The sequence below is a fragment of the Strix uralensis genome, chromosome Z (genome assembly GCF_047716275.1).
Source record: "Strix uralensis isolate ZFMK-TIS-50842 chromosome Z, bStrUra1, whole genome shotgun sequence".
NCBI classification, from domain to species: domain Eukaryota; kingdom Metazoa; phylum Chordata; class Aves; order Strigiformes; family Strigidae; genus Strix; species Strix uralensis.
In genome coordinates this window covers 4,779,914-4,798,184 of record NC_134012.1, presented here as the reverse complement: position 1 = coordinate 4,798,184, position 18,271 = coordinate 4,779,914, and the positions used below count along the sequence as shown (strand labels likewise).

Genomic DNA, 18,271 nt, shown 5'->3' with positions numbered 1-18,271 from the left:
AAAGGTTTGGAGTTACCAGTTTTGACTGAAAGCTTTTGTTAGTTTCATAGGTCTATTCTGTGAGAATAAACGAAAGCCATAAGTTCTAAGGACACCCATTGTTACTCTTTTTTCAGGTGGTATCATGGAAAACTTGACAGAACAATTGCGGAAGAACGTCTTCGACAAGCAGGCAAACCTGGAAGTTATCTTATTCGAGAGAGTGATCGGAGACCAGGTTCATTTGTGCTTTCATTCCTTAGTAAAACAAATGTCAATCATTTTAGGTGAGAATTAAATGTTTTATTTTAAATACTGTAATCTGTTTATTTTTTGTTTTAGGACACAATAGAGTCCAAACAGAAAACAATCAATGTATTATAATTGAATATTTTTGACTCTTCTTGTGTGGTACAGCTTTTTGCTTGTGTTTAATTGTTTTAAAATATGCTGCTTAAAAATTACTTTATAGGCAAAAGAACAAAAATGTGAGGAAACCAACGACATCTGGATAGAGAAGCCTGTCTAAAGCAGTTGTGAATAAACCTAAAGCAACATGCAGGTTTCATTAGTTAGTCAAGGACATTATTTTGAGCCCGTTCTGTGGTAGCCATTGTAGCTCACAGGACATACTTAAAGTGCTAGCACATCTGGTTGCTTCCTTACTTTAGAGGGAAGAAACCCCCAAAACCAAAAAAAACCAAGAAGGAACAAAGCGATTATGTGTTTAATAATGTGAAGGTTTACTTAGCTTGCAGTGTGTGTTAGAATTAGTTGTTCCAAATACAAGTAGCTCTTCATCCAAAGTTGTAACTAGGATTATTTTACCGTTACCAAACTGTGTACATCAGTAAATTCATTTATTCTTCAGTGTAAATGAGACGTATTCTGAGAAGAGCTTGAAGGTTAGTCAGCAAGTGGTGCGCTGCAGTATAATGTTCATCTTTACAACATAGGAAAGCAAATGTTTCATCAGGAGTAAAAGAAATCTTTGTCAGTTGTCTTGATAGCAGCAAACATATTCAAAACAAATTCTTCTACTTCTGAAAGCAGGAATTATCCAGAATACTAACATATGAGCCACTATGTGCATGACTTGCAAATGTAGGGAGTTTTTGGTTGCATCTGCTGTGTGATGAAGTGTAGTTCAGAGGTCCTGACCTACCATTGACATGAAGGCATAATTCTCTGAAGTGCAGACAATGGAGCACACAAGTAGTATCTCATGTTAGCATCTTGCCTTCTGAGTTACCAGTTTCAGCCTCTCAGCTATACTGATACTCCTTTGGAAACTGGTTACTGTGTAGCAGTAGCAGAAAAGTGAACTGTGCCAGTACTTGCTTTCTAGTGCTGTTTTGTATTATTTTTAATAACTTCTCCTTTTGAAGCCAGGGTCAGGCAATTGACTATTGGTTCATGCCCACCATAAAAGTGTTCCTGGCATCTCAGGTAGAAAACAGTCTAAGGATTTCTGATTCCCTAAGGAAAGGGTCCTTAAAATATTTTCAAAACTTACAGAATCCTTTGGTCTATGATCCATAAAACACAGAGATAAATATCCAAAGGGAATTAATTTGTTGGTTAATACTGTTCTTCAGAATTTGGACATGTTTTCAGTTTCATTCTTTGGCTGCCAAGCGTCTATTTTTGTTTGTTGTTGGGTAGGCAAGCGTTACACTCAAGAACATTGTCTACCTCATGGCAACCTTAACGTAATTTCAAGAAAATGCGGAGATGGATCTCCTATGTCATACAGAGTAGCAGTGCTGTGTCCACCAAAGCTTGATCTTTGCCAGTTGCAGCCTACCAGGACTGGGTGAAACTTCCCTTGCTAAAAATTGTCCCTCGTATTTTGTTTTCTAAAAGTATTATTTTTCACATTAAACTTTACTTAGATTTCTGTGCAACTGAAATCCCAAAGTTTTAGATGAAAATTTCTTCAACTCTTTAATTCTTCTGGTGCCACTTGAGAGTTGCATACAGACATACATGTTCATACAACATAGGATTCATTTGTAGCTTATGAATCTATCAGAACTAAACCTTTTTTCACGGTAGTTGTCACGTCCCGGACGTGACAGTGGTGTTGCCTGTTTTTGGCAAGTCAGAGTGATACAAAATATTTTGAAGGAAAATGTTTACCTTTCAATCTCATCCTTCAGCATTTTCTGTGATTACAGAAGTCCTGTGTTTGCTAGCTCAGTTCTGAATAAAGGTTTGATTTAAGCTTGATGACATAGTAGTCTGAAACACTAAATTTCGTTTAGAACCTAATCTCTATTGAATAATTTACCAAGGAATCTTACAGGAAATATGCCGAAAGATCTAGCCTATGTCCTTTAAGTTATATTGTTTTCTGACTCCCCTTACAGTGCTACATGCGTAAAAACTTTAGATTTCATCTCTGAAGATCCATCTTTGTGTACATGTTACATCACTGTTTAGAAAAAATAATTTACTTTGAGGAACTGACTGAGAGGCAATATTGTTGGGTAGAAACGTATCAGAATACTGACTTGCTAAAGAAAAAGAGTAAAAATGGATGAAACCAATAAATAGTGTACTCATTTGGGATGGATAACTTTCCTGGCAATTGAACGTTTGGGGTTTTTTTTTCCCCTTCCCCTTTTGTTCTTGAGTTGTTCACAAGCTTTGTGAAGAGGTCAAACATGAAGTAGAACACTAAGAAGATTCAAATATATTTATTTTCAGTACTGTAATTTATTTTGAAATATCCTTAAGGTAACTTGTCTCTCTTCTGGAAACTGAAGACAGAATTAACATGAGCTCTTAGATTTTTATTTATTTTTTTTTAACAGCAAAATTTTCTTAGCTTGGTAACAATTTGTTACATTTTTGTAAGAATGCAGGTGAGCTGCTACTCAGGACTTCTGTCTGATCTCTGTGTTGCTGGAAAAGTTCAGATGTGCTGGATGCCATCAATTTAAATAATGTGATCATTTCTTTGGATTGTCTGGTCAAAATACTAGAGTTGTTTCGGATTAAGTACTACTTAACTTTTGCAAATGACTCTTGAGTGTAACAGGAGTGTTTTAAATACTGTTAACTCTTTTACCTAAACAAATAATTTCTGACTGCTTTTAGAATTTGTATTGACTAGCAATGTGAGCAGACATGGTACTAGGCATTTTTGTTATGACAGTGCATTAACAAATCTCTGTACTTTCAGAAAAACATAACCCTTGAAAATGTACAGTTTTGTAAAATGAACAGGTTTTTTTTAAAACTTCTTGATTGTGAAATGGTTTTGTAAGCTTTTTTACCATTAGCAAATTTTTAAACTGAATTTAAGGAAGTACTTTGAATATTTCAGAGTAATTTCTTAACTTTTAATATGGATGCTAAACTCACTGTAAGAAAGTGTTTAATTTTGGAAGGTTTTTGTTTTCTCATTGTATAATCAAGTGCAATTATTTGTTGTTAAAATATTCTAATACTTTGTTAAATTTATATAAGCCTGTCACAGAACGTGTATGTTCTGCATGATACAAGTAATAATGCTGCTGTGTCTACTAGTGTGTTATTTTTGTTTTCCATGACACTCAAAATTACATTTTTCTGTTCAGTTTCACTTAGTTCTGACAAATGCATGGGCTTTTTTTGTGAATTATCACTTCCTTTAGAGTCTTAAAATACTGGTGTATCATGTGATATATATCTGCAATTTTTGATGAAATATTCATTAGCTAAGATTTACTTAGTGTTTGTAGAGAGCTTGTAGTACTGCATTTTGCTGAATGTAGACACTGCTTTAAAAATTAAACATTATCCTAATTTCCTTTTCCTTAAAGTAAAAAAGGTAGCAAAAAATTTTCCTAAGTCAAGCTTCTTTTTATTAACAGGATTATTGCCATGTGTGGAGACTATTACATTGGTGGACGTCGTTTTGCTTCGCTCTCAGACCTAATTGGTTATTACAGTCATGTGTCCTGTTTGCTGAAAGGGGAAAAGCTCTTATTTCCAGTAGCACCTCCAGAGGCAAGTAGTGAAATTTTTAAGTGTCATTTACTTAAATGTTAGTAACTTAATCACCATTCACGGTTTTCTTCGGAAAAACCATTGTAGAAAGTTTCCTGTAGTTCTACACAGGCTGAGCATATGTCGAAGTATAGGGAATATAAAAATGTATTCTTAATACAAAGTAATGATTAAAAAAAAAGCTACGTAATGAAAATGTGTAATGAGAAAGCTAGAGGTCAGGTCTTGCAGTTATCTCCAGATGTAGTTATAGCATTGTGAGTAGACAAACACGGAAGTGTGTAATTCTTGTAAAGAGCACCGTTGTAATGTAACCTCTACTGTTTTGTGGTATTTTGTATATCTAACAACAATTTCAAAATACGCATACTGGAAATAACCAAGGTTTCTGAAAATGGGGCTTCTTTCACATGCCCATGCTTAATATAAGTAACTAAAATGAAACAAAACAATGCATAATGCGCCGCTGCCCCGCCCCCCCCCCAAAGCCTAAATAAAGATGTTACTGAATGTTAAACTTAATATATGCTTTGGTGGGAATTACCTTATTGGTAATGTATTTTGAAGATAGTAAACACACATTATCTGTCATGCTAGAAGACAAAACAGAATGAGAGTTATTGTAGCTAACTGTATGGATTACACTTCTCCAGCTCTCAGTGGTTTTGAGCTTTGAAAACTTGAAACTGTCAAGGGGGATATAAGTGACTGTTACCAGTCCTTTGCCTCAGGATAGCGTAGCACTGGGGAGAAGGATTCCACACAAGAAAGAGCAACAAGTACTAGCTTTGCTGTCTTCTCTTAAATTGTAGCCTGTAGAGGACAGAAGGAGAGTTCGAGCAATTCTGCCTTACACCAAAGTGCCAGAAACTGATGAAATAAGGTATGTTTTAATAATAGTAGCAGTTGTGAATTCTCAAGAGTATTTATAAATGCTAATGATTTAACTATGTGTTCGTATGCAGATACTGTCTGGTTGCACAGTTAGGTTAAAGGATGATGCCCATCTGATTTTTTTTGTTGGAAATAGCAATAAGGCTTCTTACTCTCAGTCCATTTGTTTGTATTAATAGTAAGGGAATTTACATTAGGTTTACTAATTTTATAGAAGTAAAATTAGTAATCTTACAGTTTCGAAGTAAGTTTTGTGGAGCCCTACATTTTTCTTCAAGAGGATAAATTTATGTATGAAAGAATTCTGTGCAGAAATGCCCCTGGTAAGTGTGTGAAATAAATGAGTTAGGCTTTTTTTCCTGAACTGCCACAGAACTAATAGCAGATACAAACCAAAACAATTCTGACCACTAGAAAGAGAGTGCATTGACTGCTCATAAATGGAAGAAGAGAGTATGTAATGCCTTCTTTGAAATAAGAAAAAAGGAGAATGTTGAAAAAGCTTTGCCTTTAATGTTCTGGTATTCATTTTCTTACCTGTGCTTAGAAACTTGCAACTATTTTTTTATAAGTTCTCTTTCCTTCTCTGTCCATAAAATGGATCAAGAATGATTCTCCCCTTCCTCCTTATCAAGAATGATTCTTCCTTCCCTTCCTCCTTTTGGAAAGAGACTGTATTGAACAAACGATAATTTTAAATGTGTAATCTTCCACAATTTTAAGATCTTAAATTACTGAATTACAGGCCTATCTCTCATGTTCTCATACGTCTCTGTTAACTGTTACTCACTTCCTTTCTACCACTGGTACCTCAATAATTTCTTAGGGATTGTCTGTACTCCCCACCCTTCTTGCATTTTCATGAGATGCTGTGTGGAAAGGAAGCAAAGCCAACAGTCGCATATCCAGTATCCTCTCTTTGTAGCACCATATCCCATATACTCTCTTTGTAGCACTTGGCTTTCTATGTGAGAACATAAAGAGTAGATATTCCACAGGCTTCTATTAGATTAGTTTTTGATAAAAGGAGTATTATTTTCTTATAGATTATTAAGGATATCTCTGGTTATTTTACTTGTGTTTAGTATTTGATCCCTCTTGACAAAAGAACAATATTACTATATTTTAATACTGTGGTGTTATTTTTGGTTTATACATCCTCAGCACACTTTGAAGTTGACAGAACCGAAGTATGTATTAAGATATTAAATGTAAATCAAAAGTATAAATACTCATGTATAGTTGCCGTTTCACCGTTAGGAAAAATGTGCTGGTTACTTGGAATTGATACTGCTTTCTTGACATGTCAGAATTACTTTTTTTCAGATGGAAGAGTATGAGGTTTTAAAGAGATTTGTAGTGATTTCTGATCTCTCTAATGAGACAGTGTGGGTTTTCATAAGTTGATTTAACACACCCATTGAATTGGAAATTGCCTTGTTTTGGGGAGTAGTAGCCTAAGATATAGAGAAAAGCATATGAGAGATTTATATCGTTATTGGGATGGAAATTTATCCCAAGGCTCACAGTCCAGTCCTATCTGACCTCTTTAAAGAACCTTGTGAGGATATTTGACTTTGAGGTTATGTTTTTCCAAGCAGGTAAGAAGAAAGAGGTAAGACAGGGAAGGAACTCTCTAACTGCATATTGCAAGTAAGGTGCCTATTATGTGTAAGAATAAAAAGATAGATTGAGTCCATTAAGTGCCTTATTGCACCTGCCAACTTAAGAGGAAAAAGCATTTTATTACTTTGCTATCATAACAAAGATTTTAGAAAATTATAGTTTTTTTCCCTTTATTAGGATACAGCTAAAATACAGAGTTGTGTGCTTGGGTTTTGAGATCCACATGGCTAAAATAGTTCATGGCAGAGCTGGGACCAAAGTTCTCGGTTTGTTCTAGGTCAAATTAATACACTGTTGAAGACTTTATGCTTGTCAGAGAATCTTGGCTTAAAATTTTAACATCATAGTTAATATTTTAAAAGTTTGAAGTATTACAGGGTTAATTTCAGCCTGTGTTCTGTGCAGTAACTTAATGTATAGTTCTTTGTCACAGAGCTGATGGAGGGTGCTTTTGCTGTCTGTCACCCATTCTTAGGATTTATGTTTATTAGCAGGCGAATTTATTCTCTTTTCAATAGTGATTTGTTGCTTTTTGTTCTATAATTCTTGCTGTTTGCTTTGTGCTCAAGTTAATGCCTTTTCTGTTAGCCTACTTCAAATGAGAGAAACACCATAGAAATTTGCTATGTAATTTTGGCCTGAAATAGTAGTTAATGAGCTTCAATACTTTATTGCTATTTCCTGTAGCCTGATACATCATCAGACTTGACTGAGAAGTCTTGCTGTTCTACAGTGAACAACCCGAGTTCGGCATAACACTTAAGGAGTAACTTACACTAACCTTCCAGAAATGAAACTCCCTTTAGACATGTTAATGCTTCTTACTTACGCTTTTCTTGTTGCTAATTGCATGGCTTCTCTGGTTCTGTACTCTCTTTGTAGCACTTGGCTTTCTATGTGAGAACATAAAGAGTAGATATTCCACAGGCTTCTATTAGATTAGTTTTTGATAAAAGGAGTATTATTTTCTTATAGATTATTAAGGATATCTCTGGTTATTTTACTTGTGTTTAGTATTTGATCCCTCTTGACAAAAGAACAATATTACTATATTTTAATACTTGGTGTTATTTTTGGTTTATACATCCTCAGCACACTTTGAAGTTGACAGAACTGAAGTATGTATTAAGATATTAAATGTAAATCAAAAGTATAAATACTCATGTATAGTTGCCGTTTCACTGTTAGGAAAAATACACATGATGTGTTTGGGGTATCGATTTATGCATTTTTCACAAACAGGTTTTCTCAAATATTTTGCAGAAATTATACTCAAGAATTCATTGTGTTCATTAAACTTCATATTATGATTGTATCTCTGATTTAAATCTTGCTGTAACTCTCTTCAGTTTCCTTAAAGGAGACATGTTTATTGTCCATAATGAATTGGAAGATGGCTGGATGTGGGTTACAAACCTACGGACAGATGAACAAGGTCTTATTGTAGACGATCTGGTGGAAGAAGTGGTAAGTAATTTTTATATTCAGATTTCTTGAATGAGATTTTCTTTTGTAAAATAATACTGAAATAAATCAAAACTAGTGACATTTCATTGCCTGTTTTCTAGTTACGTACTTTTCTAAACCTAGTAACTGTATCTACTTGTTTTAAAATAATATAACAAACCTTTAAGCCTAATTCAGTATCAGAAAAGTGCTTATTCATGTATTGTCCAAAGAGAAATACACCTGAATGGCACTGTAAATTTACTGGTCAGTTTCCTATCTGCTGCTCATTTAATTGCATTTCTTTTTTATATTTGCCATGAAACGTTCACAAACTGTACAGAATGTAATTTTGCATTGCGGTAGATCTTTCTCTTTCTTTTAAGGATGAAGTGTAGGTTAAAGATGTATTGATGAGTTATCTATACCTAGAAGGGCTTGTGTGGGCTCAGGAAGCTAACCAGGTGACCTTCAGATAATTCAGTTTTAATACACTTCAGAAGGAAAAAAAAAAGGGGGGGGGGAATATTTATTTATTTATTTTCAACAAACTTGGCATTGATTTGGAGTCAAATATTATCAAATATTTTCCTGCACAGAACGTGTTAATAGCACTGCTAATAGCAGTGTTACCTGCAGACGCTTCTCACAGATCTGTGTCAGGATGTGACTGTCTGAATTGAAGTGGCAGTACTAGGCTATCGAACTGTAGGCTGATATATCAGTGGTTAAGTTAACCTTAGGAAAGGTGAGATTTTAAAAAGTTACCATCTCTAAAGAAGGACTTGAAACATGGCAGAAGCAATCCTCTGAGATAACATATTTTGGCTGAATTTCCACTTAGTCAATGAAGAGGAAAACTTCTTTTCATAGAACTGCAATAAGCCCTTTAGTTCAAAAGTATCTCAGACTTCTTAATGTTTTTTTCTACAGAAGGTCTTAACCTATGAAGTTTATTTTTTTTTTTTAAACTGAGCTGTATTGTTGTCATGCACTTAATATGTTAATTTTCTCATTAGGGAAGAGAAGAAGATCCACATGAAGGCAAAATGTAAGGATTTTTGTTTTGTTATTAAAAGCAATCATAACTGTTTTTAAACTTCAGCTATGACATTTCCCAACTTTTGGGAAGGTGAACCAAAGAGATTTATTTTTTCATCTCAAGACTTTTTTTCTATACTAGCTGCTGAAGATGCATGGATAATTATCATGAGTCCTGTAATATGTGTGCCTATTGCTAATGGGTTTTGCAGTGTTAAGATCTTAGATGAGTCCCTGTATGATCACTTTCAGCCAAAATATGCACAATGAAGTATTTCTTGAATATAGTGTTTCCCTTAGAGGTAATCTTTTTTCAGCTCTGCACAACTCTAAATACTGAAGAGAGAGCAAAGTACCATTAGAAAAATGATAATGTGATAATTACAGCTTGTCTCTGTTAGCTTCATGCAATAACACTTAAGCTTTAAAGAGAAAGCCAGAGGACTAAAATTTGTTCCATTTGCTTAAATACTTAACATTTTTTAAAGATTGATTACAACTTAGAATCAACATGTCAAGCTGTTGGTAGATTATTTTCAGTAGTAACGATGAGTGGCAAAACAAAGTTCAAAAAACTTTCTAGTGGCTTGATTATTTCATCTGCCCTCCATTTGCTTGCCGTATTTGCACCCGCTGCTTTTTCTCTGTTGCCCACTTAGCGGTCTCCAAGAGACCAGCAGCTGAAGGAGGCATTTATTGTTATCTTAATAGAAGAAGGAAAACCACTGTGTATTTGTAGTTTGTTTACTGTCTGCTAGTGTTCTGCTAGTCAATTTAGCAGTAGGGATGCCTTCAAGTGTAGGATTTTTTTTATTTGTTTATTTGCAAAGTAGTTTGTAGCAGATGCTTGGAGCTGTGATACTGTCTGTCCAGTTATTTGTGCCACCCAGAGGAGTCCTCGGGGGATCAGTGATTCCTTCAAATGTTCCAGTAACCAGAAGTTATCTTCTGAAGGTAGTATAGAAAGATAGTTAGAACTAGAGTTCTTTTCTGATACATAAAAAGGCCATATTTTTAGCTTTCCTTTAAAGGGCAGAATAAGCTATTAAGTTGTAGCATGTCAGGCTGGTCTGCGTAGTCGTCGGTATCAGGCTGGACAGAGGCTGCTGAACTTTTTTAGGACACTGCTCTGACACACGACTCTGGGAAGGTACAAGGTGTGAGAGCAAAGCAGTTTGTATTAAATAGTCTAACAAAGCTAGGTTTTATTTCCACAGCTTCTGCCAAAGTTCAGTTTGAATTTTTCTGTACAGTGTTTAACCTCCTTGTTTGAGCTTTGGACTATCTATCAATTACATAATTCATTTTCATCTCTGAACACAGTTGGATTTGAACGTCAACTCCCAAGTGTTGGGCATTTTTATTGAAATTAATTTATATACCGGTTAATGTTAGTTTTTTCATGCTGTTGGTAGAACAGAATCGTTAAGTAGCATAATCATTGATTATCTCATCTATATGTATTAGGTCTTTTTAAATAAAGATCAATTCATAGGTGCCAGAGCCTTGGATGTCACCACAGCCAAAAAAGAGAGCTGGTAGTCTTGCTTTCTAATTTTTCTCTTCATCTTTGTTAAGATGGTTCCATGGGAAGATCTCCAAACAAGAGGCTTACAATTTGCTGATGACAGGTACTTCTATTTCTGATTGAAATACAGTGGAAGTGAAATGGCACAAAGTGATCCTATTCGTATTAAACTGTGGGAGAACTTCCTTTTATGTGTGAACATATGTGACTGTCTTAGTCTGACCAGCTCCTGTGGTTGTTACTTTGGTAGAATACTATATTGAAAGAAAACTATTGTGGCTATGAGTGTTATATTCTCGAGTACAATTAATTTAATAATTTTTGACTGAAATAATTTTTTAAATTAATGTGTCATATTTCACTTATTGATGTCTTCATCAAAATGCTGTGAAGAATACGCTTTTTATACCTGAAGGAAAATATACCGCAAACTTTTTTAGCCCTTTCATAGAGGGCTAAAAAATTTTTAAAATTAAAACATCAAGATTTCTGACATATATTGTTAAATAGCATACTTTAACTATTAGAACAGAAATTGTTGGGTTTTGAAAACATGTCGAATTTTTTTGCATGCTCTTGTAAAGAGGTGGCAAAGATGTGACTAGGTTGCCAGCTTCAGCTAAACTGTTTTGCATTAATTTTGGTAGTTTAATACTAATTCATGTAGTTTGAGATCAGTGTTGGGACTTACCTTGTAGATTTTCTATTTCAAGTGTGCAATTCTTGCTAATTTAAGTGGAAGTAGATTTGATAAGGGCTCATACATAACACTGAGAAAAGTAACACTATTACAATATCCTTTCAGTTGGTCAGGTGTGCAGTTTTCTTGTGAGGCCCTCAGATAATACACCTGGTGATTATTCACTTTATTTTCGGACCAGTGAAAATATTCAGCGTTTTAAAATATGTCCAACGTCAAACAATCAGTTTATGATGGGAGGCAGATACTACAATAGGTAAGTTCTTTTTATGGTAGAAGGAATTGTATGTATTTTATGTTTGTGTAAAGAATTTGTTTAACTTGCTCCTGGTAATTATTTACTGCTATGATGAAAGACTGTAGTTTTCTTAATAGTATACTAACCATTTTCCCTGGTTTGCTTAGTTACTTGTAACTGAGCAAGTTCTTAAAGCTTGCAGACGCCTAAGCTTAGCTTGTTTCTTTCAAAGTATAGTTCTTCTGCAAACCAGTTTCTTCACACTATAAATGGTGGATTGTATGGATCGTATGTGGATCGGTAATTAAGAGAATGCTGTGTTGTATTGGAAGCTACTATCTGTATTCCTGAATATTTGAAAAGGGAAGATAAAAATGTTATCTGAGACATTCAATAGGCTTTTCAGATAATAGGAATGGGTATTTACAGGAATGGGAAAAAATACCTTAATTGTTGGAAAAAGTCATTAAATTTCATTGTAATATGTGCGTGATACTTGGGTCAGAAGTACAGATCACTTCATCTAGAGTGAGCAAACTTGGTATGCATTTGTTTTGCCATTGGTGCAAAAAAATTAGTAATTTGTACAGAAAGAATAATAAATATCGAGAGATATATTTCCCCTTTTGTGAGAGAAGCTATCAGTACAGCTCCATCCTTGATAATCTTGCTTTTAGTCTTGTCAGAGATGCAAGACTTCTCAGTAGTGCAAACTCGCCTCCCTCTTTTTAATGGAGGCTGTTGCCTGCCTCACAAAATCGGCACTTTTCCTGAATTGCTCACCTAGAACCAGAGCATTCTTCATCCCAATAGAGCATTTCTCTTACTTCCAGCTTGGCTTCTGAGTGGATAGAGATCCAGCAGCTGGTGTGTCTGAGAAAATGTCGAGGTCTCCTAACTAAGAACTTCAGTGGACTTTTTCATATGACTTCAAATAGACAATGGTGTGAGGCTAAACACTTGGACCCTTATGAACCTGTGCATATCCCACACCCAGGCAGCTTGAATACCTTCCACACTAATCAGTCTGGTCTCCAGACATCCTTATTGAAAACCAAGCTAGCTGCAGTGTCAGCCGTTCATGAAGGTAGATACTCTTTTACCCATTCTCTAGTTAACATGGTTTATTAGGAGGATGACAGGCTAGGAGCCCTCACCCTAGGTGATGTCAAACTAATTAGCAAATGAGTGAAACTCTTACTAGCCTCAAATGGGTTTGCAGCATTAAATAGTATATCTTCAGAAAGTTACTACGTTGTTACTTTAGAATACAGGGCTGGATTCACTTGAGGCATGTATACAAATTACATTTATCTGAAGCAGATTCTTTCTATGATGTTGAACAGAAAAGATTGTAAAGTTAAGTAGCACTAAGTTATGACAAAATGCTTTTAGGTTTTTTTTTTTAATATTTTGGTACCTAGTTTGCAGAGATCTTCCTCTGTGTGAAAGAGAATCTGCATAGCTTTAAAGGGCTTCATTTTTGATGCATGTTTTGGAGAATTACTACTATACTTCTAGGCTCACATTCAGTCCGACTTCGGTTGGTAAACTTCCCGGAAGTTCAAACACATAATGAAGTATGCAATGCAAGATAATAAGGCCTCAAAATAAAGATGCTAACTGCCCAAATTCTGTGATGTAAAATTGGGGTGGTTTAAACCCAGCTGGCAGTCAAACACCACACAGCCACTCACTCACCCTCCCCCTGCCCCAGGGAACGGGGGAGAGAATTGGAGGGATAAAGGTAAGGAGACTCGTAGGTTGAGAATAAAAACAATTTAGTAATTGAACTGAAATAAAATTAACATAATAATGATGATGATGATAATAATAGTAATAATAGAATGTACAAACAACTGTGCACCATGCGATTGCTCACCACCTGCCAACCGATGCCCAGCCCGTTCCTGGTTAGCAATCCCAGAGGAGAGAAAATCCCAGAACTGCAATCCTGGAAGAGAGACAGACAGCTTCCTAGCCAGCCTTCATCTTTATACTGATCATGATGTTACATGATATGGAATATTCCACTGGCAAGTTTGGGTCTGGTGCTCTGGCTGTGTTACCTCCCAGCTTCTTGTACACCTGCACACTAGCAGGACATGGGGAGTTGAAAAGTCCCTGATTTTTCTAGCAACAACTAAAACCATCAGCGTACTATCAACATTCCTATCATATGAAATCCCATACTGAACCCAAAACACAGCACTATTCTATCTAGTAAGGAGGAAAATTAGCTCCATCCACCAGGTCAGAGATCTACTGCATAGGGCAATAAATAAGGAGCAGGAAAGAGGGAATAACTTTTTTGGCTTTTTAATTCTTACATTAGTTCATTTAATGGGGACGCTGTAAGAAAGAAATCTTTAAATATGTGAAAACTAAAGTGGTTTTGTCATGTGGAATAATCAGAAGTGGCTGAAAAGCAACAAACGGTGTTGAATGCAGAATAGAGATATACTAAGCATGGTTTTATTCAAGATAATGAAACTACAAGCATTTCTTGGTACGGAGTTCTTTGTGGCTTGTCTAAAAACGTAGTGTTTGTCTGCAAGGTGAAAACGTCAGATTTAAGAAGTGCATTGTTTAAATGCATCTGTTTGACAGTTTCCATTAACTATAAGCTTTTTGTTGTATTAAGCTGTTTCCATAAATGCTCTCAAGGTATCTCCTTTGAAATCTGATACTAGTATTAGGCTAGTTCTTTACAAAATTGTCCTTGCTAGTAGAGTATTTTTAATACTCTCTTACAGTTTTTGTGATTGTAATTGGGGTAGAAGATAAGATGAAAGCAATCTGCTTTTTGTTTGCAGAGTATTGATTACAGTTATCTAAATAAATTGTAGACCACGATTTTCCATACAAAAGTAGGAAGTTGAAGAATAGTAAGGAAACACAAATTAAAAGAAGTTTCTTTTATTTCTTGGGTATTTTGAATATCCAGACGTTGGACTGGAATCATGATAACCTACATAAGCAACAGTATGTCTGCTTGTATTCCAGAAGTTATTCTGGGTGATCATAGGAAAAGAGATCCTGGGTACATCTCAGGAATCTCATATTCTGTGTTGTGTGGGAAGACTTATTTTTCCCACCAACCTGTTCCTTTTGCATGTGCTCCCACCACTCTGTATGTAAATTGCTTAAAATTTCTGTTGGTGAGTATGACTGACCGACTGTGTTTGCAGTCTGTCGTACAGTGGTCTGCTTTCATTATTTCATTCCCTTGTATCAGCTCTGCAGAACAGCCTACCTGTAGTCTTTGAGCTGTCCACATGAAGGTCTGAATATATAGCACCTATACTGCATACGTACTGGGGGAATTATTTGGACTGTGTAACGAAGGAGTATTTTCCCATGGACTTTAGTAAAGCACTTAACTTCTGTGATCTTTCTGTTTGTTCCATGGATAACAAATTACTCCATTAATCATCTTTCTACACTTTCATGGAAAATTTGGCAAAGCCATTTCATTATGGTTGTACCAAGTCTGGCTGGAGTGACGTTAATTTTCTTTTCAGCAGCCAGTGTGGTACCATGATTCAGATTTGTGACTAAAACAGTGTTGATAACACACCAGTGTTTTGCCTCTTGCTGTGAGCCATGCTTGCACAGTATTGAGGTTTTCTCTGTTTTCCAGAGAACCAAATTGGCCGAAGAGGTATGCATAGGAATAGAAACAGGAGGGGATGTTTTGTTGTCTGAGGTGGGTGTTGCTCAGACTGCCTGTGCATCAGTCTGCTTGTGAGAGGTGGCAAGTGATTGCTTTTGCAGCACTGGTGTCCTTGTCCCTCTTCACTTACTAAACTGTCATTATCCTGACCCATAAGTTTTGTTGCATTTGCTTTACCTGTTTTCTCCACTGTCCTGAGGGCAAGGAATGAGCAAGCACTGTGGGGTGTTCAGCTGCTGGCTGGGGTCACCCCGCCGCAGACCCTTTAACATCCCCCTCTTCCTTCTCCTTTTCTTGAGCTTTTATTGCTGATCATGATGTTATATGGCAGGGAATATCCCTTTGGCTAACCCTAACCTGCTGTGTCCACTCCCAGCTCCTCGACCACCCCGTCCTACCCATGGGATGGGTGCAGGGGAGCAGCATGGGGAACAAAAGGAAAGCCCCAACACTGCAAGTATAGCTCAGCAGTAGTCAAAAGTGTGCTATCAACACAGCGTTTCAGTCATGTGTCTAAAACACAGCACTGCATGGGCTGCTGTGAAGAAAATTAACTCCATCCTAGGCAGACCTTGTGCCATCATGATTTTAGTAACTGTGTCATGAGATCACACTCTGAAGATGTGCAATTACTGGTGTACGGCTTTTACTGTGAGAGTATTGAACAATGACACAAGTTACCCAGAAAGGTAGAGTCTCCATCCTCGGAGATGCTCAGAATGTGACTGGACAAGGGCCAGAGCAACCTGCTGCTATTGACCCTGCTTTGAGCGGAGGGCTTCAACTAGGTGGTCTCCAGAAGTGCTCAACTGTTCTGTGAATAACTTCCATATGTGTTTCATACTGTTTTTATGTAAGATAGCATTTATTGTTTCGACTCTGTTTTTAGAACACGTGGTGGAATAGCATACCAGGCCGTTTCTGTCCTTTTCTTCTATCTGCCGTCTTTCCAAAATTCAACCTGCATAACAGCATTCAAAAAAACCTTTAAAATTAGGGGTTCTTCTTTGTTTCTGTTGATTCAATGCCAAAGAAGAAGATAAGAAACGTTGGCCCAATAGTTTAAACAGTGAACAAGCTTTCGAGTTACCTTGAATTTGAGACAGCACAATTTGAAAATTTAGTAGACAATTGGAAGATAATTTTGTTTCAGCTGGTAGATTAATCTATATTGTGACAGGCCAACAATATGGGTTTAATGTTAGTTCTTTGCCTTTATAATTTAACAGTGTATAGAATGGTGTTGCTTAGTTCTGCTTTCTGGATTCTTCATTACAAATTTTGAAATGTCAGCTGTTGGAATAAGTCTCGATTCACTCTTTAAGTATTAAAAAAATTATACTGCTTATGATGGTGAAGTACTTTTAAAATCATCCAAGTAGCCGAGACCTGGGGAACCTAAAATGCTCAGCATAAGGCTTGTTAAAATTACTAAAGTAACTGTAATGTAATATTGAGACCTATCTTTATTTCTGTATATCAAACCAAGTTTAACCTCTTTTTTTTAAATGCATGCTTATTTATACGTTCCTTGATGCATTTTGTGTAAGTAGGATTTTTGTGGCTCTCATACATTGAAGAAGGCTATGATTCATTTTCCTGTCTCCTAATTAAGTTTTGTGGTCAGTCTGATTTCATGCTCAACGTTACACACATTAGATAACTCCGATCACTTGCAGCTGTGCGTTCTGTAGTGTACTTGTCTGAAGATATCTGGTATCTTTCTGCCTGCAGTGTTCAGTTCAGGCGTAGCTGTCATAGTGCTAAGGCAATGTGGAAGGGTGACCACCTGAATTGAGTTCACTTGCGGGAGGAGAGGGCTACAAAGTCAAGCCATTAGTCTCTCCGTCAAGGCATAAAGTCCTAGTCTATATGGTACTCTAACTACAAAGTAGTTTTCAAATAAAACAGAATTTATTCTTCAGCCTGTTTATGAAATTGGAAGAAATTAGGCACCTGGTCCTTATATTGAGGAACTCCTGCTGGCATCTTTAACCAAGGAGGGAGAGGAGTTGACAGTCAAGGTATTCTTGATTTGTTGAGTGAGGAAAATTATATAATGCTCTTCTACTTATTACAGGAAGTTGGCAGTAGCTATTCAACATGTAAAATATGATGACTGAGTTATTATTTCCTGTAGTGTGGCAAAGCTTAAATTTTTATGCAGAAAATGGCATATTCACATTGCATCTCAGGAAAACTTGAAATAATTGCTTTCAGTAATACTGAAAGAGAAGTTTATGTCATTCTTCATACCTGAAAAACAAAAACGTGTGTGGGAAGATTATTTTATCGAGTGTGCACTCATTCACAGCTGTAGAATGAGAGAGAAAAGTGAGGTAAGATGTCTTGCTGTAACTTTATTCAAAAGTTTCTGAGATTATTTTTACAGTATCAGATATTGTTCCTGTGTTGGACACAACTGTATCCAATGGTAACAGGTCAAAGATTTCACTGCCGCATGCCTTCTTGATTATCTTTGCACACAGAGCTAAGTATGCATGAAGTGAGAAGACACACTCAGTATATTTTTGTTTTCTACTTAATTATTTAGTTCTTTTTTTAGGTTGCTATTTCGCATACAAATTATTCATTTCTATTGATGTTCATGTTACTGTTCTTTGTTACAGTGTGAATTTCAGTAACTGCAAAAATAAGTTAGAGCAACTCAGATGCCTTGAATTTCAGGTTTTATCTGCTACTACTTCTCTCCTGAGTCTTCCAAACACAATTGCAATCTGAATCTGGTGATTAGCATGAATGCTTCCCTGTAGAGGAGTGCTACCAATTGAGTATTTAATTTACCAGGATAGCTCAGTGATATCCAAGTATAACCTCTATAAGCCCTGATTTCTGTTTCCTATTCCTGTCCTCCTAGAAGGAAATTACTCTGCACTTGCGGTATCTCCCATTCCCCTTCCCTGGTTACTCTAGGACTTTTAAAATTATTGCCAACGAAATAGCAATTTTCAGCCTGATTGGAGAGCTGGTAATGCACATGTGCTGCTTGAATGTGGAAATAGCAGTGTCATCATTTGGCGTTTTAAACAATTAATTACAATATTTTGTAGAGTTTAGAATGAATACATTCTGAATACAGTTTTGTGAACTTTCTTGACTTCAGTATATTAGTAAATTCTCGTT

At 36.1% G+C, this 18,271-nt stretch overlaps 1 protein-coding gene across 1 annotated transcript in view; it reads left to right on the top strand.

Moving 5' to 3' along the window:
• The window catches only part of RASA1 (RAS p21 protein activator 1), a 70,736-nt gene that overhangs the window by 16,240 nt on the left and 36,225 nt on the right, over positions 1-18,271 (top strand). The window contains exons 2-8 of the mRNA XM_074856567.1: positions 117-266; positions 3,843-3,978; positions 4,791-4,861; positions 7,848-7,965; positions 8,964-8,995; positions 10,564-10,616; positions 11,319-11,469. Of these exons, the coding sequence (XP_074712668.1) occupies positions 117-266; positions 3,843-3,978; positions 4,791-4,861; positions 7,848-7,965; positions 8,964-8,995; positions 10,564-10,616; positions 11,319-11,469 (711 nt within the window). The remainder of the gene's footprint in view (positions 1-116; positions 267-3,842; positions 3,979-4,790; positions 4,862-7,847; positions 7,966-8,963; positions 8,996-10,563; positions 10,617-11,318; positions 11,470-18,271) is intronic.